Source organism: Cryptosporidium ubiquitum, assembly GCF_001865345.1.
Source record: "Cryptosporidium ubiquitum isolate 39726 chromosome Unknown contig_1, whole genome shotgun sequence".
Lineage (NCBI taxonomy): Eukaryota > Apicomplexa > Conoidasida > Eucoccidiorida > Cryptosporidiidae > Cryptosporidium > Cryptosporidium ubiquitum.
In genome coordinates this window covers 558,268-584,491 of record NW_021639816.1, presented here as the reverse complement: position 1 = coordinate 584,491, position 26,224 = coordinate 558,268, and the positions used below count along the sequence as shown (strand labels likewise).

General features: G+C 29.7%; 17 protein-coding genes across 17 annotated transcripts; 7 read left to right on the top strand and 10 right to left on the bottom strand.

Annotated features, from left to right (window-relative positions):
* Positions 1-1,369: 1,369 nt before the first annotated feature.
* Positions 1,370-2,107, top strand: cubi_02927 (uncharacterized protein; the record flags this gene model as incomplete). The annotated part of the gene is made up of 1 exon (XM_029019938.1): positions 1,370-2,107. One exon carries the CDS (start codon positions 1,370-1,372, stop codon positions 2,105-2,107), a length of 738 nt encoding a protein of 245 aa, XP_028875345.1.
* Positions 2,108-2,306: 199 nt separating this feature from the next.
* On the top strand, positions 2,307-2,900 carry cubi_02926 (uncharacterized protein; the record flags this gene model as incomplete). The annotated part of the gene is made up of 3 exons (XM_029019937.1): positions 2,307-2,409; positions 2,466-2,671; positions 2,724-2,900. The coding sequence occupies 3 exons, from the start codon at positions 2,307-2,309 to the stop codon at positions 2,898-2,900; spliced, it is 486 nt and encodes a 161-aa protein (XP_028875344.1).
* Positions 2,901-3,157: 257 nt separating this feature from the next.
* On the top strand, positions 3,158-4,309 carry cubi_02925 (cyclin family protein; the record flags this gene model as incomplete). The annotated part of the gene is made up of 1 exon (XM_029019936.1): positions 3,158-4,309. The coding sequence occupies one exon, from the start codon at positions 3,158-3,160 to the stop codon at positions 4,307-4,309; it is 1,152 nt and encodes a 383-aa protein (XP_028875343.1).
* A 26-nt stretch (positions 4,310-4,335) lies between these two features.
* cubi_02924 (uncharacterized protein) lies at positions 4,336-4,709 on the bottom strand (the record flags this gene model as incomplete). Its single annotated transcript, XM_029019935.1, has 2 exons — positions 4,336-4,546; positions 4,603-4,709. 2 exons carry the CDS (start codon positions 4,707-4,709, stop codon positions 4,336-4,338), a joined length of 318 nt encoding a protein of 105 aa, XP_028875342.1.
* A 400-nt stretch (positions 4,710-5,109) lies between these two features.
* On the bottom strand, positions 5,110-5,829 carry cubi_02923 (uncharacterized protein; the record flags this gene model as incomplete). The annotated part of the gene is made up of 1 exon (XM_029019934.1): positions 5,110-5,829. The coding sequence occupies one exon, from the start codon at positions 5,827-5,829 to the stop codon at positions 5,110-5,112; it is 720 nt and encodes a 239-aa protein (XP_028875341.1).
* Positions 5,830-6,187: 358 nt separating this feature from the next.
* cubi_02922 (uncharacterized protein) lies at positions 6,188-6,874 on the bottom strand (the record flags this gene model as incomplete). The annotated part of the gene is made up of 1 exon (XM_029019933.1): positions 6,188-6,874. The coding sequence occupies one exon, from the start codon at positions 6,872-6,874 to the stop codon at positions 6,188-6,190; it is 687 nt and encodes a 228-aa protein (XP_028875340.1).
* A 123-nt stretch (positions 6,875-6,997) lies between these two features.
* Positions 6,998-8,128, bottom strand: cubi_02921 (TBC domain-containing protein; the record flags this gene model as incomplete). The annotated part of the gene is made up of 1 exon (XM_029019932.1): positions 6,998-8,128. The coding sequence occupies one exon, from the start codon at positions 8,126-8,128 to the stop codon at positions 6,998-7,000; it is 1,131 nt and encodes a 376-aa protein (XP_028875339.1).
* Positions 8,129-8,425: 297 nt separating this feature from the next.
* cubi_02920 (uncharacterized protein) lies at positions 8,426-9,787 on the top strand (the record flags this gene model as incomplete). The annotated part of the gene is made up of 1 exon (XM_029019931.1): positions 8,426-9,787. The coding sequence occupies one exon, from the start codon at positions 8,426-8,428 to the stop codon at positions 9,785-9,787; it is 1,362 nt and encodes a 453-aa protein (XP_028875338.1).
* A 17-nt stretch (positions 9,788-9,804) lies between these two features.
* On the bottom strand, positions 9,805-15,189 carry cubi_02919 (uncharacterized protein; the record flags this gene model as incomplete). Its single annotated transcript, XM_029019930.1, has 1 exon — positions 9,805-15,189. One exon carries the CDS (start codon positions 15,187-15,189, stop codon positions 9,805-9,807), a length of 5,385 nt encoding a protein of 1,794 aa, XP_028875337.1.
* Positions 15,190-15,479: 290 nt separating this feature from the next.
* cubi_02918 (translation initiation factor EIF-5) lies at positions 15,480-16,853 on the bottom strand (the record flags this gene model as incomplete). Its single annotated transcript, XM_029019929.1, has 1 exon — positions 15,480-16,853. The coding sequence occupies one exon, from the start codon at positions 16,851-16,853 to the stop codon at positions 15,480-15,482; it is 1,374 nt and encodes a 457-aa protein (XP_028875336.1).
* Positions 16,854-17,495: 642 nt separating this feature from the next.
* cubi_02917 (60s ribosomal protein L22) lies at positions 17,496-17,843 on the top strand (the record flags this gene model as incomplete). The annotated part of the gene is made up of 1 exon (XM_029019928.1): positions 17,496-17,843. One exon carries the CDS (start codon positions 17,496-17,498, stop codon positions 17,841-17,843), a length of 348 nt encoding a protein of 115 aa, XP_028875335.1.
* A 396-nt stretch (positions 17,844-18,239) lies between these two features.
* Positions 18,240-19,478, top strand: cubi_02916 (uncharacterized protein; the record flags this gene model as incomplete). Its single annotated transcript, XM_029019927.1, has 1 exon — positions 18,240-19,478. One exon carries the CDS (start codon positions 18,240-18,242, stop codon positions 19,476-19,478), a length of 1,239 nt encoding a protein of 412 aa, XP_028875334.1.
* A 49-nt stretch (positions 19,479-19,527) lies between these two features.
* Positions 19,528-19,939, bottom strand: cubi_02915 (chaperonin 10 kd subunit; the record flags this gene model as incomplete). Its single annotated transcript, XM_029019926.1, has 2 exons — positions 19,528-19,881; positions 19,937-19,939. The coding sequence occupies 2 exons, from the start codon at positions 19,937-19,939 to the stop codon at positions 19,528-19,530; spliced, it is 357 nt and encodes a 118-aa protein (XP_028875333.1).
* A 749-nt stretch (positions 19,940-20,688) lies between these two features.
* cubi_02914 (tyrosyl-DNA phodphodiesterase 1) lies at positions 20,689-22,233 on the bottom strand (the record flags this gene model as incomplete). Its single annotated transcript, XM_029019925.1, has 1 exon — positions 20,689-22,233. The coding sequence occupies one exon, from the start codon at positions 22,231-22,233 to the stop codon at positions 20,689-20,691; it is 1,545 nt and encodes a 514-aa protein (XP_028875332.1).
* A 129-nt stretch (positions 22,234-22,362) lies between these two features.
* Positions 22,363-23,589, top strand: cubi_02913 (RRP45-like exosomal PH domain-containing protein; the record flags this gene model as incomplete). Its single annotated transcript, XM_029019924.1, has 1 exon — positions 22,363-23,589. The coding sequence occupies one exon, from the start codon at positions 22,363-22,365 to the stop codon at positions 23,587-23,589; it is 1,227 nt and encodes a 408-aa protein (XP_028875331.1).
* A 63-nt stretch (positions 23,590-23,652) lies between these two features.
* On the bottom strand, positions 23,653-24,510 carry cubi_02912 (EB1 like microtubule binding protein; the record flags this gene model as incomplete). The annotated part of the gene is made up of 1 exon (XM_029019923.1): positions 23,653-24,510. One exon carries the CDS (start codon positions 24,508-24,510, stop codon positions 23,653-23,655), a length of 858 nt encoding a protein of 285 aa, XP_028875330.1.
* A 304-nt stretch (positions 24,511-24,814) lies between these two features.
* cubi_02911 (uncharacterized protein) lies at positions 24,815-26,209 on the bottom strand (the record flags this gene model as incomplete). Its single annotated transcript, XM_029019922.1, has 1 exon — positions 24,815-26,209. The coding sequence occupies one exon, from the start codon at positions 26,207-26,209 to the stop codon at positions 24,815-24,817; it is 1,395 nt and encodes a 464-aa protein (XP_028875329.1).
* Positions 26,210-26,224: the final 15 nt, after the last annotated feature.

Genomic DNA, 26,224 nt, shown 5'->3' with positions numbered 1-26,224 from the left:
TGGTATGGCGCAAAATTCTAAGACGCCAATGCTGTAATTCTATTATGTATAAATTACTATAGATAAAATAATATAAATACCGCATTATTATACGTAAATTTTTACTTCAGTAACAACTAATTTATTCTGAATTCTTTGTAGTTTGAGAATTCTTTAGAAAATGGGTCACGGAGCAAGCCGTTACAAGAAGGCTAGAGCCAAGATGCGATGGAAGTGGAAGAAGAAGCGAACTCGCCGTCTCCAAAGAAAGAGACGTAAGATGAGACAAAGATCCCGATGACTTGCTTAAGTCATCTTTATTTTTTTTGGTTTGACAATATGTGCTTTTCCATTTATTATGGATACATTCCCTGAATGCTAGTTCTTGGTTAGGCATCGAGACGTCTCTCCTTGCTTCTCAAATACATAGTACTAGAGATACGAGGTAATTAACATCTTATTTGTCACTCTTTTTTCTTTTAATGTGTACTATTTATTTAACCTGATTTTGCAATCTATTTACTTCACTAGTTTATGGAATTTGCCGTTAGTTCCGGAAAATTAATCATTTGAAGGGTTTGGCTTGGGCTTAATTAACTAGAAGTATTTGCTACTACTCAAATTTCCGTTAATTTCTTAAGTAGAGCAATTTATAGGAAACCATTTTATATTCAAAGCAATAGCTCAGAATAAAATAATAAGAAGTCAATTGCTTGTAATTCTTTCATAAAGCACATCAATTAGATCTAAAAGAAAATCAGTTTTCTCAAATACACCAATGGAACAAAACAATATTTTCCAACAAATCTAAAAATAAAATAAGAAAAAATTTGTACAAATTGCGAGAAATTTTTCAATCACATAGAAACTAATGAGTTGATTGATATGAAACAAGCCGTGAATAAATGTCTCAACAATACTATTTCAAAGGCATGCTATAAGATTTGAAAATAAAATTTACATAGGCAACATTTGTATACAATAAATACATTCAATATGATGTTAAAGTGCTTTACTAGTTATAAAAACTTGAAATATTAGTAATAAAACACGATCCTAATTTCAATATTAATAATTTATTTATATAAATAGCATTTACTTATGATTGTTGATTGGCTAATTTTTAATTCCTGAATTGAATTCAATTAGTATTAACAATTCTGGCTGAAAGTTTATACATTTACGGGAGAAGAATGAGTTCACAATTACACGAGAAAAGTTTTAAAAACAAACATCTAAATTTCTGAGGCATCTCTCAAACGTTAATTAGTATTAATCAACCTTAAATGTGCATGGCGCCATAAATTTTTTGTTCTCACTCAGCCCTCATCTTAATTGAAGAGATAAACCATTCATTGATGTAAAATAAATTATTCAGAACATTTGACTAATGATATTATCTTCAATCTTGGAAACACTTGGATCCCTCAACTATGAAGAGGCCTTTTCTAAACGTGGCTTATTAAGTACAATTGTGGGAATATTCCTGGGTCTAATAGTTTCAACTACTGTTAATGCAACTTTAGTTGAAATAAGTTTATCACCTTTTTTCTCCACGTACTTTGGCCTTCTATTTGTAATAATTGGAGGACTGATATTTTGGAAAGTATATGTAACAATTATTTCAGATGAAGAGAACGGTATAAATAAGCGAACATTTCTATTAACTTTTGCTTCACTGATTATATTTTCCGGTTTTATCTGCTTTATCCTTGAGAATGATTGGTTTCTTGGAATAACACCAATAGTTAGAGTACCAATTTATACAATTCTCGGTCTTTCCATTTCATTTGCAATTGCATTCTCTCTCGTAGATATTGTTAATTATATTTCTGGTTTTATTCTCAGTAACGACAGCCCACTATTGGTTAATTCAAAGGCACAAATAATATTTGTTATTTGTTCTTCATTATTTATTGGAATTATCTTTGGATTCTTATTTGGACTCGTTGAAGATTCACACGAGCAAATTCACTATGTTAACATTTCTCTAATGAAACAAAAGCATTATTGTTATACGATTGGAGTTATAGTAGGTGCATTGTGTGGATTTGGTAATGAAGTAATTAGGTTATCTGATAGGTCTTATATGATTGTTGGCAAAACTGTGTATGATTCAGATGTTTAGATTAGCTACTCTATATAATTTTATCTATTTGGTCGACTTTAAAATGTTTGATACTCTAAAATGATATTAATAGATAGGTCATGTTACATCTCTTTTTTTACATTATTTCTTTTGACTTGATTTTCATTTTAGGTAAAAAAAGAAACTTTTACCGCGTTTTAAACCTCATTTCATTTAAATCGGTTGTAATAAATCAACCATGATTTTTCCAAAGGTAAGATTAGTGAGCTCCGAAGGAGAGGAATTTGCGGTTGATGTACGTGTTGTAACAGCGTCAACATTAGTGAGAAATATAATAGAGGGTATGTAATTATTAGTTTTTGAGATTGTTTTGAACTTATATAACTTAACAAATCAGATGTTGGTATTGATGATCCCGTTCCACTCCCAAATGTAAGAGGAGATGTATTACGTAAAGTACTCGATTATTGCGAATATCATGTTGACAATCCCTCTAGAGAAATTCCAAAGCCTCTAAGAAGTAATAGTTTGTCTAACATAGTATGCGAATGGGATGAAGAGTTTGTAAATATTCAACAAGAGTTTTTGTTTGAACTTATGTTGGTAAGTTGAGCTCTAATTTACTAGTATTCGTATTGTCTTTATCGTTTCTTAGGCAGCGAATTATTTGGACATTAAACCTTTATTAGATTTATCCTGTGCTAAAGTTGCAACTATGATTAAGGGGAAGAAGGCAGAGGAAATACGTCAAATATTTAATATAGAAAATGATTTTACTCCAGAAGAAGAATCTGCAATAAGAGAAGAAAACAAATGGTGCGACGAACCATAAAGTTGATGTTGAATTAGATTTTTTCTAGGTTAGTCACTGTCGAAATGAATTGTATCAGAACAAAATATTCCCTAGTAATATACTGGACGAGTAAAATTGGTTCCGTATTTTTGGGTCAGTCATCTCTTTTTTTTTCACAATAGGTTAGGAGTTGTTAAATTATCTTTATAAACATGAGAAACAGAAACCTGAATTCAGAAAAATAAAACTTCTCTTATTAAGATTTAATCTTTAGTTTTTGTTTATTGACTTAATAAATGCTTTTGGGTGCTATGACAAGATTAATTGGTAGTTTGACACTTTTTGAAAATAATGAAAAGAACTTCAGTGAAAATACCTCAGGTGATTTAGATTTTAAGAACAACAAAATATCATACCCGAAGAGTCACTTGAATTCTGGTAAACATAACGGAACTGTGATATGGAATTATTGGAGTAAATCATCTGAAGCATCAACTAGGAATAATTCGAATGATGAGTTATCATTACTAATAAACCGCACTGACTTATTGGAAAGTTTAACTTCAAAATCTTCACTATATGAATCAGGTTATTCTGAAAAAGAAAAGGAGAGTGCTAATTCTTTTGAAAAAGAAATTAAGTTATTTAATAAGAGCAATGTAAGACAAAATTTTCCCAATTCAATATCAAAAAAATCAGGGGATTATGAAAAAGATAAGAATAAATCTTATGAAAGCAATTTTAGTTTACAATTCAATTATAGAAGTTATCCTCTTACAAATTCACAAATATTGAATTGGATGAATAACTCCTGGTCAGAATATGAAATGGTAGAAGAAGATATAAAAAAGTGCATTATAATGGAAATTGACCAAATCAAAGACAAAAATGAAGAAAATAAAAAAGTAATAACTCCATTTCATTCACTCGCAACTCCAAAAATATCTATTGGGGATTACTTCATAACTAGAATTGTAAAATTTGTATCTTTAACGCCCGTAGACTTCTGTGTTATGGTTATTTTAATAAGAAGAGCTGTTAAGAAATCCAAAGGTACATTAAAGGTTACAACCTTGACTGCACACAGACTTGTTCTAGCCGCTGCTCTATTAACATACAAACTTATGTATGATGTTCAATATGGAATCAAATTCTGGGCACATATTGGTGGAGTACCACAATGGGAAATGTTGATGTTGGAGTATCATATTTTGAAAATATTAAATTGGGACTTATCAATAAATTACCACGAATTCAAAAAAACATATTTTGAAATTTTATCAAGTAGAGATTTAGGAGATAAAATATCTAATAAAACGGATATTAATAGGAATGAAAAGATTGAATCCCAAAATAAAGTTGATCATACTCAAGTAAATTCTGATAGAAGTAAGCGAACCAGGTTGCAATTGAATGTATCAAGATTAAACTCAAATCGCAAGAAATGAGTGTGAAAATGAAAGAATAAATTTTTCTACCAAATAAAAATATTTTTGGGCTTACAACAATCAATTTCTTTGTGTATCATGTCACACTTTTGAGAGCAAACATATCTTACGATCGAGTTTGGTCTGCATTTAAAGCATTTGTAACATTTATATTTTCCCACAAAACCGCATATGACACAAAATTTTTTTGGGGGTGTTTTTGAAGGACCCATTGCAATATCTGACCATCTTACCTTTCTAAAAAAATAATTTATGATTGCGAACAGATAAAACTTTTAATTAATTCTACTCACCTTTCATTGTCTTGATCATCTTCAGCCAATACCAATGAAATTTCTTTTCGTTCCTTTTTATTATTACTAATACTCATATTAAATTTTCCCCGGAAGGAATCGTCCATATAATCTTCAGCTATTTGAAGCAGGGAGTTAAACTTTTTTTTTGAATGTTAAATACTTACAATCATCATCATCATCGGAACGATTCTTGCGCCTTTTTTTGTCTAAAAAATTTATATTATACTAGATACTAAGTTTACGAGAATACTTACGTTTTACCATGAATACTAAATGGACTCTGATTGAAAGAATGAACTAAAGTTATTTTCTAAATATATTTTACCGCGAAAAATATTTACAAAGTGAAGGAAGGTGATCTCAGGTAACAGTGAAATACTCAAAATCAAAAGTTTCAAATTATACAACTAATTTCTTTTGAAACTTAGAAGAAGTCTACCGAATACATTAAATGCAACAGCTATAATGAATTCCTAATTCGAAATGATAAATATAAAGAGACACTTATAGTGGCGTATGAATGTTCCTATCATCATTATAACCATCTTCACGACGTAAATGAGCAATATAGAACAAAAATGAAGGTGCAAGGTGAGCAGCAAGTATCGCTGAAAGTATTGTAGTCGTGAAGTTATATGAATCCATTTGGAGCATTGATGCTGGGAAAATGGACAATAGAGATACAATCAAATAAATTGTTGATAATGTTTTGTATGAAATTAGATTGCGAGTTGCTACACCCGAACTTGCTAACAATGAGGTTTCCATCGAATTTAAATTGATTGTAGTTATTCTTGGAATAATTAGGGAGGTAGATAACATGGAAAGAGAGATTAGCGATATTACTAAACAAAGTAGATTTGTATAAAAGTATTCAATATTTTGGTCTCCCTTCAAATACTTTATAATTGAAAAAGAGCACAATGTCCATATAAAAAGAAATGAAGAAACAGTTAATCCAAGAAGCTTTGCCCAAGAACAAATATGTCTACAACTCCCAACCATAGTTCCAATTGATAATGCACAGTTCCTTTGATTAAAGGCAAAAAGCCTGTTTTTTATCCTGGAAATGTCGGTTGTATGAACTTTTCTAGGTGGAACTCTGGTCGCTTTTGCAATCCACTGTTGCTTATATGACAAAGATTGAATCTGGTTCTGTACCTCAACATCCTTGAAGGCTGAATAAGATCCAATTCCACTCCCAATTTGTTTATTTTGCTGCATTGAGTTGATATTAACCCTGCAAGAATATTAAAAACACCTGATATTAAAGCTTAGTGTTCTTTGAATTTAAATGTACTAGATAGTTATATTTTATTTTGATTATATAATGAAAATTTTGGTGTTACAATAAAGAATTACACTAGAATTGTGTTCTCGTCTAGATCAAGATCCGCGAATAAATGTTGTCAAAAAAACAAGTTAAAATTAATTGTGTTGATTTGTTTAATGTGCACATGTATCGGAGTAATCCCCTCACTCTTAATATTTCAACTTTTAACTATATGCATTAAAAACTACGAAGATTATTTGGGCGGGCGCCCCACTCTGTTTTTAAAGTTTTGTAGAATCATAAATTATTTTATTTCCACTTTTTAATACAATCTTTAATCTCTTGGAGATCAACTTCTATTTGAGCACGTTTTTGCGTGTTTCCCTGTTCGTTTACTTGAATCTGATGTATTTCCTTGGCCAGATTTAACATGTGGACTGCCAGTTCTTTTTCACCGTATTTCTCTGCAAGAATGGATGCGAAATCCTTAATGAGCCTCAAGGATAATGAACCTATTTTGTCTGGATGTTTGCAAAATAATGCATAAACCTCTTCATGTATTTTTTTTGAATCTCTGAGGCTGCAAAGTCCAAATTCAAGTTTATATCGTGATATATCAGACTTAATCTTTCCTTTAAAAAATTTTCCAGCAAATGATATCGCAATCAAGTGATCTGCAGTTTCATCAACTGATTGTAAAAATGTTTTGATATTTTTTCTAAGTGAGATAATATACTCATTGCATATTTTTGCAAGATCAGCATTGCTGTTTAACTGTTTTGTTTGTTCCTCTAATATCAGACTGATCATATTTCTATAATCTGAAATTTTATTTTTAATGCATAATGCCAGCAATTGTTTTTCTTCTTCATCAAATTCAAAATTCTCAAATTCTGAAAGGTAAATTAGTGATTTCAATGCTTCAAGCATTTTGTCAAAACATTTTCCCCATTCAAAAACTTTTACTTTGTATTTCTGTAATAACCTTTCGTCCATTTCTTTAAACAGGATACTTATCAAATAAAAAAAAAAAGTATTTCGGTGATTATTAATTATTTGCAACTTTTAGAAGAAAAGAAATAGATCAATGAACAAAGGGTTAGAGCCCATTTTTTCTTTTTAATAATGGATTATTTTCAAAAAATTCAACTCCCCGATATACATCGAAATTATTAAACTCAAAATTGATATTATTAGCATCAAATATATTATCGCTTTTTCATTAATTTTTGTATTAAGAGAAAGACCAATTTTAAAGTCGTTTTTATATTCTTTTTCAATTCCCCACAAAAAATGGCTATTTAATACATTAAGCCTAGTGTTAGATAGAGACTTGTGTGAGTTTTTAATTATTAAGTTCCACTCTAGACTTGAAATATCCAAATTTTGAAAAAAAAAATGAACAAAAGGGTATATTTCATTTTCTATGTTATTTTGTGCTATTTCTGAGTCAAAGTTCTGCTTAATATAATCAAAAAGCTCCGTTTTACATTGAAATATAATTTCTTCAACAAGAAAAATGATATATAGTGGATGGTTTGAAATGATATTATCAAAAATATAATAAATTAATTTGTTTTGTTTAACTGAAATATTATGCGAAAAATAAGTTAATATCCACGGCAAAATAAACATAAATATTTTTGATTCTCGATCATCTTTTGCTTTTAAGTTAAGGAAAAAATGATATAGAGAAGGAGATCTTTTATTAAGTAAATAGAGTAGATCTAGTACAATATTTGAAAGAACGTATTCAAGATTTATTTGATCTATACTATCTGATTTGTATATATACGGAGCTGAGTACAAAATAAGAAATTTATCAAAAGTCTTAAAGCAGATATCCATCCTACCTTTTTTTGTTTTAAATTTCTTTATTAGAAGCTTACATAAAACATTGGTTTCAAAATTATTATAAATTTGGTTTAATTTTAACTTTTTTTTTATAATAGATAATTTAGATTTCTTATATTCACAAAATAATGACATGAAAACTCTTCCAATATCATGAATACCCTGAACATAAGAATATTGTTCCTTTCGATAAGAAAAAACTGAGATAATCAATCGTTTTAAATTAAGTTTATCACTATCACTCGGCAATTCACAACGGTCTACATCACAATTTACTTGGTTTATAAGGGCTTTGTCTGCATTTTGTACTAGTTCATGTATTGGAGTTTTTTTGTTTATATCTTCAATACTTAGCTTTAATAATATGCACCAAATAAACCTTCGGCTTTCACTCATTTTGAATAGCCATTATTAATCATTGTTCAAAAATGACAGAATATATTAAAATTTGCAGTGCGATTAATTTATTTAATTAATGTTGACAATTACAGTATTGTTTCGTTCTTTCTTTATTAGGACCGGTTTATGTTTTATAGACAACTGTGTATACCGGCAATGTAAAATAAAACAAATAATAATACATTAAAAAAAGAAATTAATAGCGACTTGTTTACTAAAAAAATATTAGATTTCTTTAAACTATAACATTATTTTAATTTAAATAGATGTTTAAGAAGATTAAATTAAAATATAATGAATTTTCGAGTATTAATCAGAGACCTGCTAAATAAGGACAAAATGTTTTGGCCACCATTAATTGGATGCGCATTGATTCACTGGTCTCTGGGCTTTGCAAGTACATTTGGAAATACCGTTCCGTATATTGCAAGCTATATGTCGCTCAAAGGCAAGCATAACTTACGCATTGGAATGATTTGTTGGATTGATTGTTTTTTTGTATTGTTCCAAGGTGGAGCAAACTATTTCTGCCCAAATATTGAATGTATTATTGGAATTCCTTATTGCTTAATCATTGGGGTTTTTTCATGTAATGCTGGATTATTAATTTCATATTTGTTCTTAGAAAACTATTTAATTTACTTATTTGGATATTCCATATTATACGCAATTGGGAATGGGTTACTTTTTGCGTCCACAATTGAATTCTTGGTTAATCAATACTCAAAAAATTCTCGTTCAAACATAATTGGGTTACTTTGGCTACTTAGAGGGGCATCAATGTCAATAATACCTTCTATTCAGTCTTCGTTTGTTAATCCAAATAATTTGAATAATTATTATATATTTAATGGTAAGAAAATGTTTAATAGTTTAGTTATTTTGGAAAAAGTTCCAAAATTACTAAAGTTAACTTTTATATTTTCAGCAATATTCCAAATTTTAGGTGTTATAATTTTAATCGTTATGCAAAAAAAAAATCTTAAAATAATAGAAAAAGAAAAGAACGTTTTAAATAGGAGATATTTTTTTACAAATCAAAACTATATCTCCGAACCATTTATTCTACTTTGGTTAATTACTTTTCTAACATGGCCGTGCATCGAATATATTCAATTATTTTGGAAAATTCATGGGATGGTAAACACTGGTCTTGGGGATTTACAGCTAACAAGAATTTCTTGTATTGTAATGGTTTTACAGACACTACTTAGAGTATTTTGGGGAGTTTTTGGCCAACTAGCAGGTTATTTTAATTGTATTTGTATTTTGTCAATTATTTTGGTTATTGGAATAGTACTTTTAATGTTCCCCATTATTGAAAGCATATCTATTTTCCAGTATATTTTGGGATATCTACTTGTTTCTATTGCTCATTCTGGGAATTCAGCCATTTACCCAACAACAATTATAAAACACTATAGTCAATCAAAACATACGGAATTATTCATTTATTTATTTTCTGCTAAAGTAACTTCTTGCATATTTTTTTGTATTTTCACAGATTTAACTACTCACTTTTTAAACATAAATTATTCACTGGTTCCATTATTAATATTTTCTTTGGGATCATTCTTTTTATCCTTCATTTTAAGGGACATAAAAAAAAATCATATATCAAAAAAGAATAGTAAAAAGAAATACATTAATATTTAAATATCTTATTGAAAAAATTAAATTTGTTTTTTTCGATGCTCTTCTCTTTTATTTGAATTTGTGGAATTAGAATAGCTAGTTTTATATGAATAGCTATTATCATTCATATTTAATCTTTGTCTTTTAAATTCTGAACGCATTGAATTATTTTTAATTTTTTCATTGTAGTTCTTTGAACCAGGTATTGCTGAATATAGATTCAAAGAGCTTGGAACGTTCTTTTTTGAAGATTCGGTTGACATTTTTGAATTAAAAGAAGTGGAGTCGTCTTGCTTTGAATATTGGTCTGCATTACTATTCCATATCCAACTTGCTTTGCATTGTTTTAATTTCAAAATCAAAGACGTTATTGATAAATTTAGGTCGTTCCAGTGCCTTTTAGTTGCATATTCGAGAATATTTGGCAGTTTCCTGAGTAAATATTCACCTGTAATTGCTGATATGGGAAATGACTCATAAAATCTGGATAACATCCAAACGCTACTCAAAGTATGCGTCCATTCCGGGAGAGTTTCTGATGATCTTTCCGATAGTAATCCTAATCCAAAAGATAAAGAAATCATGACGTTCTTCTCACATTCGTAGAGAAAACCTTTCAATCTTAAATCGGGAATTTTTTGTGATAAACTTTCCATTCCATTGTTACTATCTCCTTTAATTACCTCTTCACATTCTAACTTAACAATATTTTCATTTTTTTCTTTCTCCAATAGGTCGATATTATCGGATTCATATGGAGATGATCCATATTTCATTTCTTGTAATGTTTCCTTATTTGGATTTATTTCTTGGTCAAAACTTTCAAAAATTTTTTTTTCAATTATTTTTGAACTGTCGAAATTGATATTTTCGGTCATTTTACTGTATTTTGTATCTTCCGTAATTAAATCATTATCTAAGATATTGTTTGAATTCTGTCTACTTAGATTATTTTCAAAATCTGACTCATCAAAATCATTTTTTGTAATGTTTGATAAAACATTGGGCATTCTTTCTTCTTGTTGATTACTAATATTTGTGACCGAACTTATTTTAGAAATGAATTTTTTAATGTATGAGAATATCTCTTTAAAAAATAAACCTAGTAATTGAGACTCACGTGGAGTTGATGACCTTATTAGGTAAGAAACATGTTTTGATATTAATATAAGAAATGACTCTATTAAATGCTTTTTTGAAGAAAAGATACCTTTTTCTTCGTCAAGAATGAATTTTTCGATCCAAAAATATGTGAACAATGCATCAGTTTCGGAATGAATTACTCTAGGTGCAATAAAATCCTTGCAAATCCAAACCATAAAGGACTGAATTTTTTGTTGATAATTATCACCAAAAACGTCCTCACCTATTAAATATTCATTTAATTCTTTTCTAAATCTTCTAATTCCACAGTCAGAATCCAAGAATTGATTAATAAGATTACTTCTTTTGGAAAGCTTAATATATTCCGTAGCCAACGCATTGTAGAAACTGTAAAGCCTTCTGAGCTTCTTTTCTAACGGTTTAATTGCTTCTCTAACTTGCCTCGGTAAGTGATTTTTGTTTTTAATATAACTTGGTAAAAGTTTAACATTATTTGGGTTTAAGAAAGATTCCATTTTACATTTCTCAATAAAAGTATCTATCTTATAATCAACAACATTTTGCACTAAAATTTTATCTATATTTTCTTTGCAGTACAATATTTCAGTGTACAATTCGAATAACTTTTCTGAATAATGTTTAAAAGGAAGAGAAATATCGCATAAATCAAGGTACCAAAATAAGATATAAAAATCCATGCAAGCTTCATTATTCAAAAAGTTTTGATCATTTTCCTTCAAAAAATAATACTTTATACAGTCCATTGCTTCTTGATCAATATCTAAAAACCCTTTTTGTGGTATTGAAGTCTCTTTATCAACTTGACTAATATTGAATTTCCTAATCCCATGTCTAAGAAAAGACCACCCAGTAGGTATATCTAAGTATAAAAACGTCTGATTTATAATATCTTTAAAACTGTATTTAGAGTCTGAAATATTCAAGATAAAGTTTCTATATAGTTCAGGATCGAATGATCTTTTTAAGAATTCAATTGTTTGTATGCAACACCAATGTATTTCGTCAGAAAGATTAATTAAAAGTTTAATATCCATGTTCAAATTACTTGGAGTATCCCATAATATTTCATATCTGAGTTTTGCGATTCTAAAGAGAACCTCTTTACTTTGAATCTCTCCATTTTTCAAGATAGAAACAAATAAATCACTATTTTGTTTTGCATGAGAATTATTATCTAATAAAGAACTAAAAAGGGAGTTCTCGTTGGACTCTCCAAAATGATCTTCTTCATGCTGAGAAAGAAAGATTTGAAACAAAAGTGGACCTCCCGCTAAACTTTGAATTTGTTTTCCAGTCAATACTGACAAATCAAGTATTGGAGTTGAAAATACAATTTCTAACAGTTGTTTCCAAAAACACAAGTCTAAGAAATTGTTTTGAATTTTAATGGTGTATTCCTTGCCATAAAAAGTTTCATCTATACGATAAATAATAGTCTGCAAAAAATTCTTTAAAATATCTCTTGGTATTTTCCTTTTTGTAAGTAGCAAAGCAGTAAACTTTGCAATTCCACGGTTTCCAAATCTCGAACAATTTAAATCACTATTATTTGATCTGCAATCAATAATGTAGGTTGGTCTTGAAAGTATAAAATTTATGATTGTAAATATCATTACATCAAAACATATTTCATCGATATTGTTTCCAAGTATCTCAATTAAAAGAGGTATCATATTATCATAGTTGTTACATTGATTAATAATTGTATCACAAACTACAAGGGGATTTGTATAGCATAAGGCAATAATATTAGATATTAATAGCCTAATTTGAATAGGTGGTCTTCTTTTTGTATTGCTCGAATGCTTATTATCATGTTTACCAATTATAATATCTTTAGTAACACCCTTTAAATACTTTGAAAGCATTTTTTTCACGCTAATCCATTGGTGATTCATAGGGTATCTATTGTAACTGAATGCTATTAACCTTCTGTAAATTTGATATCTGTATTTTATATCTATCTCACTGAATATTGAGTTTTTCAGCATTTCGGGAATTGAGGGGCTTCTGGGTAGAAGTGAAATTGCAGGGAAAATAATGGAAGATGAAACTTCAAACAATAGCTCAGGTGGATCTTTATACCCATTTATTAAATTCAATTCTTTTGATTCAAACAATTCTGATAGTTTTCCCTTGTTAAAATCTTTTATGAACAACCAAAGCAACTCAAGAAAAATAGGAATACAACTTGGATGCTTTTGGAATAAATAGTATTTACAGTATTTTCGAATCCATTCAACCAGTAAACAGAATCCTTTATAATGTAATATCAGGAGGTGCGGTGATTTTTCATTATCTCTAACTTTGTTTTTAATTTCATTAATAATTACTTCTATTTTTATTTTTAGTATATTGCTTGATAAACCAATAATGCTGAATGGCATACTTGTAAAGTCAGTTATTTCTTGAATAATTTCAGAATTCCTAGATATTTTAGAAACGTAGTATATCTCTTCATTTTCATTTACCAAAAATTCTTCGAGAAAAAAATCAGCAAAAAATGCATTTGCAAATAATACTGATGGAGCGAGTATTAACTCTGAAAGAATAACTGAAATATTTGAAAAATTGATTTCTTCATTTATTCTTTCATTTTTTAAAATTTCTTTTAATAATAATTCCAAGTTCAAATCCTTTTCAAACTCATCGAATTGATTTAATTGTGAATTAAAATATAGGTGGTAATATTTGTGGATATTATTAATAATTTCCAGTGTTTTCGGAGGGAAAAAATATTTCTGGCTATCAAATAAATTCGAAGAATCATTTGTTTCCTTTGATGAATTTTGGCCAGTAATAAACTCGGACCAAAAAATTTCATCCCATTCTATTAGCTTCTCTCTAAAATAGTTACTTAGCTCAAAAAATCCTTTTTTAATCAAAAATGAAGTAAGAATAAAGAACGGTAATCCGAGAACTTCTTTAAGTACTTTTTTGTCAGTAATAATCCATGGGTTTGCTTTGTAAGTATCACTTCCGATGTGAATTGTATTTATATTTTCCGAAATTTTAGGCCCCTTGTATGACTTACAAATAACAGAAACATGCTCAACAAAAATAATGAATGACTTCTTAACAATATTTTTTGGGAAAATAGCCAATAGTTTTTCTAGTAGATTAAATATTCTAGTATCTGGATAATTAAAGTTTTTATCTGTGTTAAAGCGCTTTGAAGTTATTGAAATAAAAACTTCAAAAATCAATCCGATACTTCTTTGTATTGAGAGATCAAATCTCAAAATAATACTCCAAATAGATCTTATCAAATAGTTTGAATGGCATGCACCAGTATAATGATTGCATTCAATAATCATATTTTCCGAGAATTTGTTTTCGGAATATACGCCTACTGGATTAATGGGACAATTTTTCTCAAAAGTTATTTTAGAAATAAACTCATCGATACTTAGTTTCGAAAACAAATTAATCTGATCGAATAAATATTTAATGAATACTCCCAAAATAGAAAACCCACTTAAACACTCTTTTTGAGTTGTGAACGAATCTACAGTAAAACATAATCTTGTCCTATCCCTAACATACTTTTGCTGAAGCTTGAATTTAGAAGAAATTAACGATTCTGTGATTTTCATATTATCCGATTTTCCAAGATCAAGATATGAAACAATATCTTTAATACTAATGAGTTTCACACTCTTTGGAATGGATGGAAGTGGCCTTTCTTTTGAAGTAATATTTCCTCTACAAAGTCTAGCCATAAATTCCACCCAGACTGAATTTTTGTTAGATTCATTATCACGTAAACTCATTTGAATAAGCCACACTGAATCCATAATTAAGGGTGTGATGTGATATTCAATAAAAGAACCAAAATGTGGTAAGTTACTTTCGATAGCTTTACTTGGGTCAGAAATGAAGAAATTAAATTCTTCTTTAAGAGAATCAGTCGGTATTTCACGAACGTCAAGTTCATCCTTTCCAATGAAATTGTAACCTAAAATTTTGCATACTTTTAAATAAGATACAATAGAACAGTTCTCAAGAAATTCAATAGCTGTAATATAAGGAATATCCAAATAAAATAATACACTTGTAAGCAGTTCAAATACAATTTTTTGTAAATTAGACTGAGATTTTTTAACTAATTCAATATTTTCGGAAAGAAATAATACAGGAAGAAGGTTTGTAAATTCATACTGAATCCTTATTCTAATTTCATTATTCCATGTCTGTATTAGACATCTTTCCTTAGGAAGGTATTCCCTACTTAAAATACAAAACAAATCATTCTCTTTGCTGTTAACTTGATTACCTTCAACTTCATCTGAACTCATAAGATTATTGCGCTCAATCTTGTTGGAATCTACTAAAAATTAACTGTTTAAATTAAATTATCTCTCCCCCTTAGTCATTCCTAATTACATATTTCGGCGCTTTAGAGATTAAAATTAAAAATTGGGAAAGACTAAAAATTACTAAAGAATTGTAAAATAGAAGCAAAGCCACTTATGAGGACGATCGATAAAAAAAGGGTGCCGACCAACAATCTCGAAAGTTTAAAAAGTATTAAAAGTAGCTATCTAAATTCAATTTTCATTAATAATACTAACTAATAATAACCCAATTAGATATTGTCAATATCAAGGTCAGAGTCAGTATCCTGAGACCGAGTATTCTCCACGTTTTTAGTTAGAGAACTATCGTCTTCAGAACCAGAACAACTTTCAAACTTATCAAGTTTATCTGAAAGATTCAGGCTTTTGACCTTTACATAAGAGCTCTTAATAGGAGAATGAGAATCTTCCTCACCGATATCGGAGTTATTTGTATCGTAATCATCATTGTTTTCATCGCTCAGATCAGATTCATCGTTGCTACCATCAAGCAACCAGTTAATGAACGGTTCACATGATTTCTTAGCTTTTTCAAATGTGTCTTGAGTAGAACATCCAAATACCCAAGAAGTAGGAGCATCTTTTTGGTAATATCTCAAGATAACTTTTTCGGATAAAATATCAGCATCATATAGTTGTTGTATCAAGTATGGATATGTTGTTAGCGTACTTGGATTCTTCTCAACACAATATGTTTCAAATATAGAAATAATTGCATTTGATCTCAAAGAACCCTCTACGACCTTTGAAATGTAGGGGATCCTTAATTTAAATACTTTTGGATCAATCGGGTCTTTCAAACCAAACAGCACGGCTAACAATACAGAAAACCTCATGAATTCGTCAAAATCTTGAGAAACTTGTAAAACGCGAAGCTCTGAAAAAAAGTCTTCTGGACTTACTTCATCATTTCTTTGTATAAAATTGGTCAAACGTTCAACAACATCAACTATTTCGGGGCTTTCAAATGTTAAAACATCCTTCTCAAATAAATCTAGATCATGAACGGTTTTTTTGCTGTTTTTTTTATTCGTCTTCTTTGACTTATGTTTAGGTTTTTCGTTATCACCTGTTGTTGAGCCATTACTATTACTACAACCTTCAGATATGCGATCTTTATCTTTCTCCCTTCTCTCCTTTTTATTCCTGCTCCCCATTGTACTTTCAACTCCTCCTGGTGGGTTTTTTGAAATATATGTAGTGATTTTATGATGATTATCCAATGCTCCAATATATCCACAAGCATTACATTTGCAACTAACACGTTCCTTTTTAACAATTATATCAATCTCAGGCAGCTCACAATTTGGGCATAGGACATACATCTGAATAAATTTGTCCATTAATCGTTGGAGGTCATTTTGCTGATGTGCTCCATTTACAATACTTTTTTCTTCCTTATCCTCCCATTTGCTTAATGCACCGAGCTCGCATCCAAAAAACTTGGTAGGGTACGCAGGTGGTCTTTTAAGTGATCTAGCAATATCTCCCATATTAACAATTTTTGTTCGAATGCCATTTCCACGCCCTTCAATCTTTGATACCAATTTAGGCATTTTATAGCGATAATTAGGGTCGTCAACCGTGCTTGGAATGTTCAACATCTTGAATACTGAGCCAAATGTTGTTAATATCCGAGATAATAATTGCTGTAGCTCCAAAACTAATGCAGATAAACCAGAGTAGCTATATTCTAATACTTAAAGCATTCAACTCTTCATCAAGTTGGATTTAAAAATAATGCATTCACGAATTTTGTTCATATACAGATCCATGCGCTGATATAAAAAATACGAACTAAATTTCTTCTAAATTGAATATTTCAGTCAGGACTTATAATTGTAATTCGGAATCTCAAAAATATTTAATTTGCCTCGGATTATTTCCCCCAACATAATTAACTGCTATTCAGATAAATCATGGCGCCCAAGTAAGGGTAACTTCACGTTTTTGTCTATAAATATAACAAAAAGTCTTACTTGAATAAATTAAAATTTTTGGAAATAGATGGCGCAAAAAAAAAACAATAACTAGAGACGAGATGAAATATATAGCGGCTAATTATTTTTCTTTTAGTAGTAATATAATAATAGTTAATTTATAACAATAAATTTAAATCAAATAAGCTGTAATAGTAATTCAAAATTCGCCTTTTGTACATAGAAAACCAAAAGGAATTGACAAGGAAGTATTTGTAAAAACTTTAATTATTACATATTTATTACTAAGTTACTCCAAAAGACAAGATGGCTCCTGCAACAAAGGTTCACAAAACTCAGCGTTTCGTTGTTGATTGCACTGCTCCTATGCAAGATAACATCATTGATGCATCTGGGCTTGAGAAATTCTTCCATGATCGCATAAAAGTTGATGGTAAATGTGGCCAGTTGGGCACAAAAATTCAGATTTCTCGTCAGAAAGGTCGTATTACTGTGTCAAGTGAAGTTCCTATGTCCAAGAGATATTTGAAGTATCTGACTAAGAAATACCTTAAGAAACAACAAATTAGAGACTTTCTACGTGTAGTTGCAATTAGCAAAGGGTCCTATGAAGTTAGGTACTTCAATATTAGTAATGAAGCAGGTGAAGAGTAACAAATTTGGACGATCTTCACTCCACCTAATATTTAACTTCTAAAGGATGATTCTGAAGGAATATAAGGGACATATTACTGATTTACATAAGTATTCAAAAAAAAGCTCTGCTTTGTCTGAAATATCAATTGCAATATCGCCCCGAATCCTTACTATAGTTTAGGAAATTTACATATATTTTTAAGACATTTGTTTTAATTTCCTTTTTTCACTCAATTACCTGTTTCTATATTTCACAAAATGAGTATTTCTGACTAGTTGCGATTAAACGAGAACATTCGGAAATGCATTGTTGACTACAATGCATGGCAAATGCTGGCGCTCAATTCAGATACAATTATCTAAAAATATGATTTAGTATTGTTCATATTAAAAATTATTCCAGTTTTCTTGGACATGAAAATATTAACTTTACTTCAACTCCGATGCAATTCTATTTTATTTTTGTATCATCTGATATTTTTTAGTACTATAGATCATACAAATCAACTTAAAAGCCAGGTTTCGTTAAGTAATAAAAGCTATAAAATCTTACCTATAATTGATGGATGTAAAGAGGTATTTGGATGCAAAAGAATAGAAAACCTTCATTTTTTTAATACAGCGTTTGGGATTTGTGAGAAATGTAGAGGCAGGTCATTGGAGGTAGAATGCCCTTCAATTTCTGTTATTAACGATTCGTATCAACTGTTGAGTTTTACAAATGGCTTCAATAAAGAATTTCATAAAATAAGGGAATACAACAAGACTATTTCAATTATAGAAAAAGATATATTTAATGGGAGTGTAGTTTTGCTTTCGGGAAAATTTGTTGATTTCAGTGGGGTAGAAAATTGCGCATTAGATAAAGAAAACCAAATTGAGTTACTTCAAGAAACATACCTGATTTACAATCAGTATCAAAATAACGAAGATTTAGTTTTAAGCATAGAGTTAAAAAAATTATTTCAAACTAATGAAGGTAAAACTCTTGAAATTATTTCAGATTGGGAAATAAACAATAAAAATAGCAACCATGCAATGTATGCATACACAAAATTGAAAGAAAAAGTCTATAAGACAAAATCTGAAATTAATTCTGCTATATATAGCAAAATCCTTAATAATATTTGGTCTTTGATAAATATTACTTATAATTCAAATAATTTGCAAATTTTGGATCAAGTTAAGCCATGTATCATAATTTCTTGCCGTAAATCAAAAAAAAACGAGTTCAATCATCAAAATATAGATAAAGGTAAAAGAACAACGATACGCGATATTATTACGTCAGTCAATACGCTAAAAAGCAAAGCAAAGTCGGATAGCGACTACTTATTATATGTAAATATATTTATTAAGACGTTATTAAAATCGTTGAAAAGAAAGACTGAAAGAGGGAAGATTTCTATTGGATGCTCGAACAAGATGGTATCTTGGGTTAAAGAACTCTGTGAAATATTAGAGATTCGAACTGACGAAAATTCGAATATGGGCAGGTATATTTCAGAATTTGTAAGAAAGACAGAAAAAGAAGCGAATTTAAATAAAAAAACAACTGGTAAAAACGTTTTAGATTCGGAAAAAAACACTAAATTTATAGAAGCTGAACTAGAAGATTACAAAAAGCTTGAAGAAGAATTGAAGGAATTTTAGTGCGCAAATGATCACTTTGAATTAATCAGATTTAATTAATGCTTTTTAATTATTTTTGGCTATCGTTTTCAAAAATTCCTAATATGTCTTCCTCCTTATAAACTATAAAATCCGATGTAGTATCATTTTCAATTTCTCCATAAATTTCTTGAATGCTAATCCCTCCATATTCTGGAACAACTACTGTGTCTCCAGGTTTTACGGAAGATTTATAATATTCACCCGTAAAGTGATTTATCTTCCCACTTCCTGTAGACAATACCTTTGCCATAAAGAAGCCTTTGTTCTTCTTATTTATCGATTCAGGAAGTAGAATTCCACTTTTAGTGATTGTTTTTGGATTTATTCTCTGTACTAATACTCTATCAAAAATGGGTTTAAATTTTCTTAATAATTTGTTTACCTACTGTTCAGCTCAATAATGGTCTTACATATTGGTTCCTTTGAAAGCAACTCACCATTAATAATAGCAATTTATAAGTATAACTTTTATTTTTCTTGTGTTGATATTTAATGAAATTTATCAGTTTTATTATTAAAAGCCGGGGTACAGAAATGAGGGCACGCACCAAAAAAGTTATCTATAAAAAAATGTAAAATGAATTTAGATCAAAAACAAATTGATATCAGTTTTGGCCAATTGATATTGGAACAATATAAAACAAGGAAAAAATTAGGCTTACTTTTTCACAAGAGTTATTCAAGTGCTGATTTAATATGCTCAAAATATCAGGAAAAAAATTTATTGCTTAATGAAATTTCAGTCGCAGAGCTAGAAGAAAACAATACTAATCTATTTAAAGAGTTCGAGAGGGTCTTACAAGAACTTAAAAGGCGTGAAGAGTTGATACACGAGTTATTGGCAAAGATAGAAAAATACGAATCAACACCAAAAGAGTCCAGGTCCTTTAGTACAAATTCTTTATCAAAGTGCACTAAAACATACTCTGAATTTGTTCAAACATCTGAATATTTCAAACCAGAAAGCGCAAATATTCGCGATGATAATGAAAATAAATGTTTGTTTTTATGGAAATCTATATTGAATGAGATGATTAGCTTTAAATACACAAAATATTCAGAATGTTTGAATGATGGACAAAATTATGGTTTAAAAAGTAGATGCATACATGAACAATTAGTTAATTTATATAAAAGCGAACTGTCTATGTTATGTGAGGAAGTTGAACAACTAAGGATGAGCTCTAAGTTACATTAATAGTTCAATATTCCAAGGAATATCATCACTGGAATATCTTCTGGGAGGTAATTTAAAAGGAAGAGGAATATCCAGAAGTTTATTCGGCTGATTATTATGTATTTTTGAATCAAATGAATGATCTGTTTTTCTTTTCCAAACAAACTTTGGAAATTCTTCTTCCTTCTCAGATTTGTCATATCTCTCAAACTCAAATTGATCTATATGAAGAAATATTCCAAGCTCGTAGTTTCTGATACAGTATTGGGATTTATCTTTTTGTAATTGCCCCCAAGCAGCATTACTTAAATTATAACTTCCTTGAATTAGCCATATAATTTGAACAGCATTATTGAACATTTTGTATTTTAGAAAAGTCTTTATGTGAGGTATTGCTTTTTCAGTTGAAATATTTCCATCAATACTCCCTTCTCCCCATCTATGAAGCAACTTTGTAATCCAGGGCTTACAAATATATTCTTTCTTTACAGGTAAAGACCCCCCTCCCTCAATTCCCTCTATCGAATTAAGAACCTGTTTAATTGTTGGAAAAATTATTTCAACCCTAGTTTCGGGTGTTTCCGATAACGATGAAACTAACTCCTTGTATAGCCATTTCTCAGATATTCTTCCGATACTCGAAAACTGAAGAATGATCTTTTCTTGCTCTTTTAGAGATCTTTCAGATTTATTTATCTTTTTGAAAATAACGTTCTTTAACAGAGATTTAACTCTTAAATGACCCCACATGAACATTTCATGACCAAAAAAATAGCCAGGAACACTTGCAACTAATTTTATTGTTGCATCTTCGAAATTGAATTCTTGAATTTTGCTTAGCCAAAATTCTTGTAATTTGGAACCATTTAGAATATTCTTTAGGAATTCGTGCAAGTATTCTGAGAATTCACAATTTTTTTTTTTAATTGTAAGAAAGAAGTCCTGCACCCATATTGATTGCGATTTAAACTCCCAATCTTGCCGTATAAGATTGGCTGATGTAATTACAAACCTAATGAAGTTCATTTTGGGCTGAATTAGATGTTCGAAAACAATTAAAATAAATTTAGGATGAAACACTCCATATGGGACTTTTAGATATGGAGAGTGAATTGAAATCTTTTCAGTTCTTATTTTATGATGATTAGAAAATTTACAGCTTATTGAATTGCCCGTATGATGAGAAACAAACAGGATGGATTCGATATTCTTATGAATTAACTCAGAATCTTCTATTTCTTTAATTACCCATTCGACATCATTTATATAGCTTGAAAAAAAAATGTTCTTAATTTGCCAAGATGATTTTTTGATTGATATTTGGTCATTAACTACAAAAAACGACTTAAAGGATAAATTTTTCGAATTTTTTTTTTCAAAGTTAAGTTCATTTAAATAAATAGGTGTTTCTAATCTAAACTGGTCATAATTTGAATTAACATTTCCTAAATTAGACTCTTCAGAAGAGTCTGACAAAATTTCAATAATATCATGATTAAATTTTGTCTTTTTAAAAGATGGAGGTCTCGAAATATCTACTTTATCACAAATATTCATAAAATTAAAGTAAAAAATCCGTTTGATTTGACGGATTTTTTAGACTTTTTAGCGCTTTCAAGTTTAGTTATTAAGAATATTATATAGTAATTGTCGCTAATGTAATGCATTATTTATTTCAAAAATAAAATGGATACATTTATTATTGGTATTCGTGAATATGGCCTTAGAATTGATGGTAGAACAAGGAATGAGTATAGAAACATAAGTATTAACTTAAACAAGAATTATGGTGAGGCGGAAGTCAATATAGGCAGAACCCATGTATTATGTATAGTGAAAAGTGAATTGGTCATCCCTAGCCAGGAAAGAGCTTCTGAAGGGTTTATTTCATTCACAGTAGATGTAGGGCCTTTAAGTTTAAATCCTTCAAGCCACACATTTCGTCATAGTAGAACAACTATGGGGACTGAAATTGCAAATTATATTGAAAGAATACTAAAAGAAACTGGTGCAATTGATACTGAGATTTTATGTATATTGTCGGGAGTTTGCGCTTGGTCAGTGAAATGTGAGATGCATGTGCTTTTTGATGACGGAAATTTATTTGATGCATGTTTAATGGCAACATTGTCAGGGCTAAGACATTATAGATATACTGGGGCAGATATCGATAGTTTTCTGAGAAAATTAAAGTGCGAGGGTTTTGGGCAAAGAGATTATCAGAGGTTGGAAAATACCATAAAAAAATTAGAGATGATTCCTTTTAATATACATCATTTTCCTCTTTCCGTTTCCATTGGATACATAGAGAGTAAGGAAGAACTCTTATATATAGTTGATCCAAATTCAGATGAAGAGAGCATTTCAGATGCAATTATTCGCATATCTATTAATGATAGGCAAGAAGTATGTGGAATCAGTAAATTTGGAGGAGTAAAGTTAAGTTTGAATCAAATCAATTATGCGATTCAAATAGCAACGACACACAGTGGAAATCTTCACCATGAATTTAAACAAATTTTTGAAGGAGAATATTTAAAAAGATTGAAATATTCTGATAATAAAGAAAAAATTATCATTGATAAATTCGAAACCAAATTAAAAGAATCGAATATTGAATTTGAAACAAAACCATCTTTAATTATGCAAATTATGCCCAATGTTGAACCAGAGATATCAAATAATGGAACACCTAACTCTAGCATTTTGCCCAGTCTCAATAATCTGGAAATAAAAAATGCCGAATTTGATGAACATGAAAGTCGAAGTGAATCTAAATTAGAGAAAGTCTCTTTATCAGATCGTATATGCGAGACTCTGGAGCAAGTTCAGCTTGACCAAAGTGTTGAGTCAATTGAACTACTGAGTGCAGTAAAATCGAATGTTAAAATAAAAAAGAGAAAGAAAGGTTGAGATATCAACAAATTAAATTTAACTGTGGATTTCATAACTATATGTATTCTTTAATTACTATTTTTATTGGTCTTCCGTTCCAGAAGTAGTACTTGTTAATCCATTACTATTTATCGATGCTGAATCTATTATTTTCTTAGAGAAACTTTCCAGGTCAATATCATTGCTATCGTACAATATTTCAGAAATGTCTTTTAAGGACATAAAAGGGATCTTTTTTTCATTTAACTCTTCATATAATATCTCAATTGCCCTCAGTTTATTGAAATAGAACATTCTTTCCTTGTCAACAATCTCCTTCTCTTCCATTTCTTTGCTAAGTGCTTTTTTTAATCTTTCCATTTCTGTATTTTTCGATGACAAAATAGTTTTATTATTTGCCCTTCTAGAGGTTGGTACCGAGTTTGAAGTATTAATTCCCATATTTAATGAAGACTCAGCTAAAGAGTTTTGAATGCTTGTGATGGGAATTACTTGCCCAGAATAATGTGGAAAAGGCCCTTTACCAAGGCTCCTTCTTCCAATAGCATCATAGTCGCGATCGATCGCTCCAGATTCATCAAACAAACCTTTCATCCATTGCAAAAACTCTAAATTGTCCTGATACTTCCCTTTGATAAGCTTGTTAATATCAATATATTTTGGCTGGTTAACTTTTCCAAAAACCTGCTGTAGCAGCTTGTAATTATGCAAATATTGAAAGTCATGTTTAACACCCCAATTTACATTTTTCATTGGAACTTGGTAATAATATACTGCATCTGCAATCTGACAATAGATTGCCCCACTTGCACAGTCTTCAATTCTAGAAACATTCAAATTGAAGTATGAATTAAGCCAATTTAGAAGTTCACTCTTCCCTGTAAAGTAGCATTTATCCATCATACCCATTCCTCCAATGGAATCATATGAAGAATTCATCATTAAAAATAATCTAAAGAATAAATATATCTAGATAAATATCAAGATAAGCAATGCTGATTATTGAATTATTCACTTCCGTTTTCGGAAAACAAATGTATTTATAAAAACTAAATATGCAATGTGTGGGGTAGGCGCCTAAAACGAGCTTTATGGTAACTACATGCAAATAAATATTTTGTTTCAGAATTCGAAGAAATAGCATGTTGGCTATTTAGAAAGTTTTTATTGTTTAATTTTGAGATTTAAAGACGCTAGTTATTACCAAACAAAAATAGGCAAAATGAGAACTCTTAAATAACAGTTATATATTTTGATCAATCTTATTTTTTATGATGATTATTTGAGCACGGTTTGGATTAAAGTATATAATAAAAGCATAAATTATTGCTATAAACAAACAGATTGCAGCTGCTAAGTATTGCTCTCCTCCAAACACTGACAGATTCATAAATAGCACATACTTTTCAGCCCCCCAAGCATTATTGGGGAATATATTAGAAGTAAAATTAAGCTCATACGAACCTGGATACAAAATGGTGTCGTCCATACTGCCGTATTCATATGATGAGCTAATTACACCGTATGGCTTAATGAAGTTTGGAGAAATACTTTGGCTCCACCACCTTGACAACATTATAGATAATTTAGGAATCTTGTCACTCAATTTTTTTCCAGATTCATCCGATTTATTAAAAAATTTGCTGTCGATCACTCCAGAAATAAATTGCCTAAAACTATGGAGCATTTTAAATTTCCATTGATCTTCTGGAAAATCAATGGTTCTAATATGTATTCTCTCCTTTCCAGGACTTTTTTTTATTAATTCAAATTCGTCTGTAAATACAGAATAAATTGGAAGACCGCATAAAATATTTTTATTAATTGAATTATTTTTTCTACTCATCCTGAAAATTCTTGATTTTCCTTCGTTAACGGAAAATATGTTATCAATTTGAGTAAAGTTAAAATATAAAGGTACTCTAAAAAACTCCGCGAGATGTATTCTGAAATCTGGTCTGTACCTCAGAATATCTTCAATAGATAGTATATGCGTACACTTATAACCATACCCAAATAGTTCGGGAGGTTTAGAGCCAACAAATTCCCTGGTATTGCTAAAAAACCCATTTATCCCATAATATACAAAAATAGGCTCCTGTAAAGTACGATCAACTACAAACTCATAAATCTTATTGTTTTCGGAATTATTTTCGTATTTGTATTCGCTCAAACTCGAAGAATAGTTATTCTTGGACAGCAGTGGAAATTTTCCAAAATTATCATAATCAACCTTTACCTTTGTAACCCCACTCCAACTTCTTTCAAATAACAACAGAGAAAGAATAAAAAAGAAGGAACTCAAGAAGTAAAAAATATGTCTAATTTCTGAGTAAGTTGTATATTTGACAGACGAGATATCACAAAAAACTCGATTAACAATTGATATACTTGAAAACTGGAAATACATTTCGTCCACTGGGATATCATCATCAATCATGATGGAATATTCATCAGAATGAGAGCCTTGGGATTGTTTCGAACGTGCAGTAAATGCTGAATTTTCAATTGAACAAGAGGAAACAATTGATTCTAAAGATCCTTTTGAATTCCGCCATTCATTTTGAAGGAATTTTTTTTCACTTTCTTTCCAGCACTCATCCTTTTTAAATATTATGTCATCCCTTATTGTTTCCATTAGAAATCAATCCAT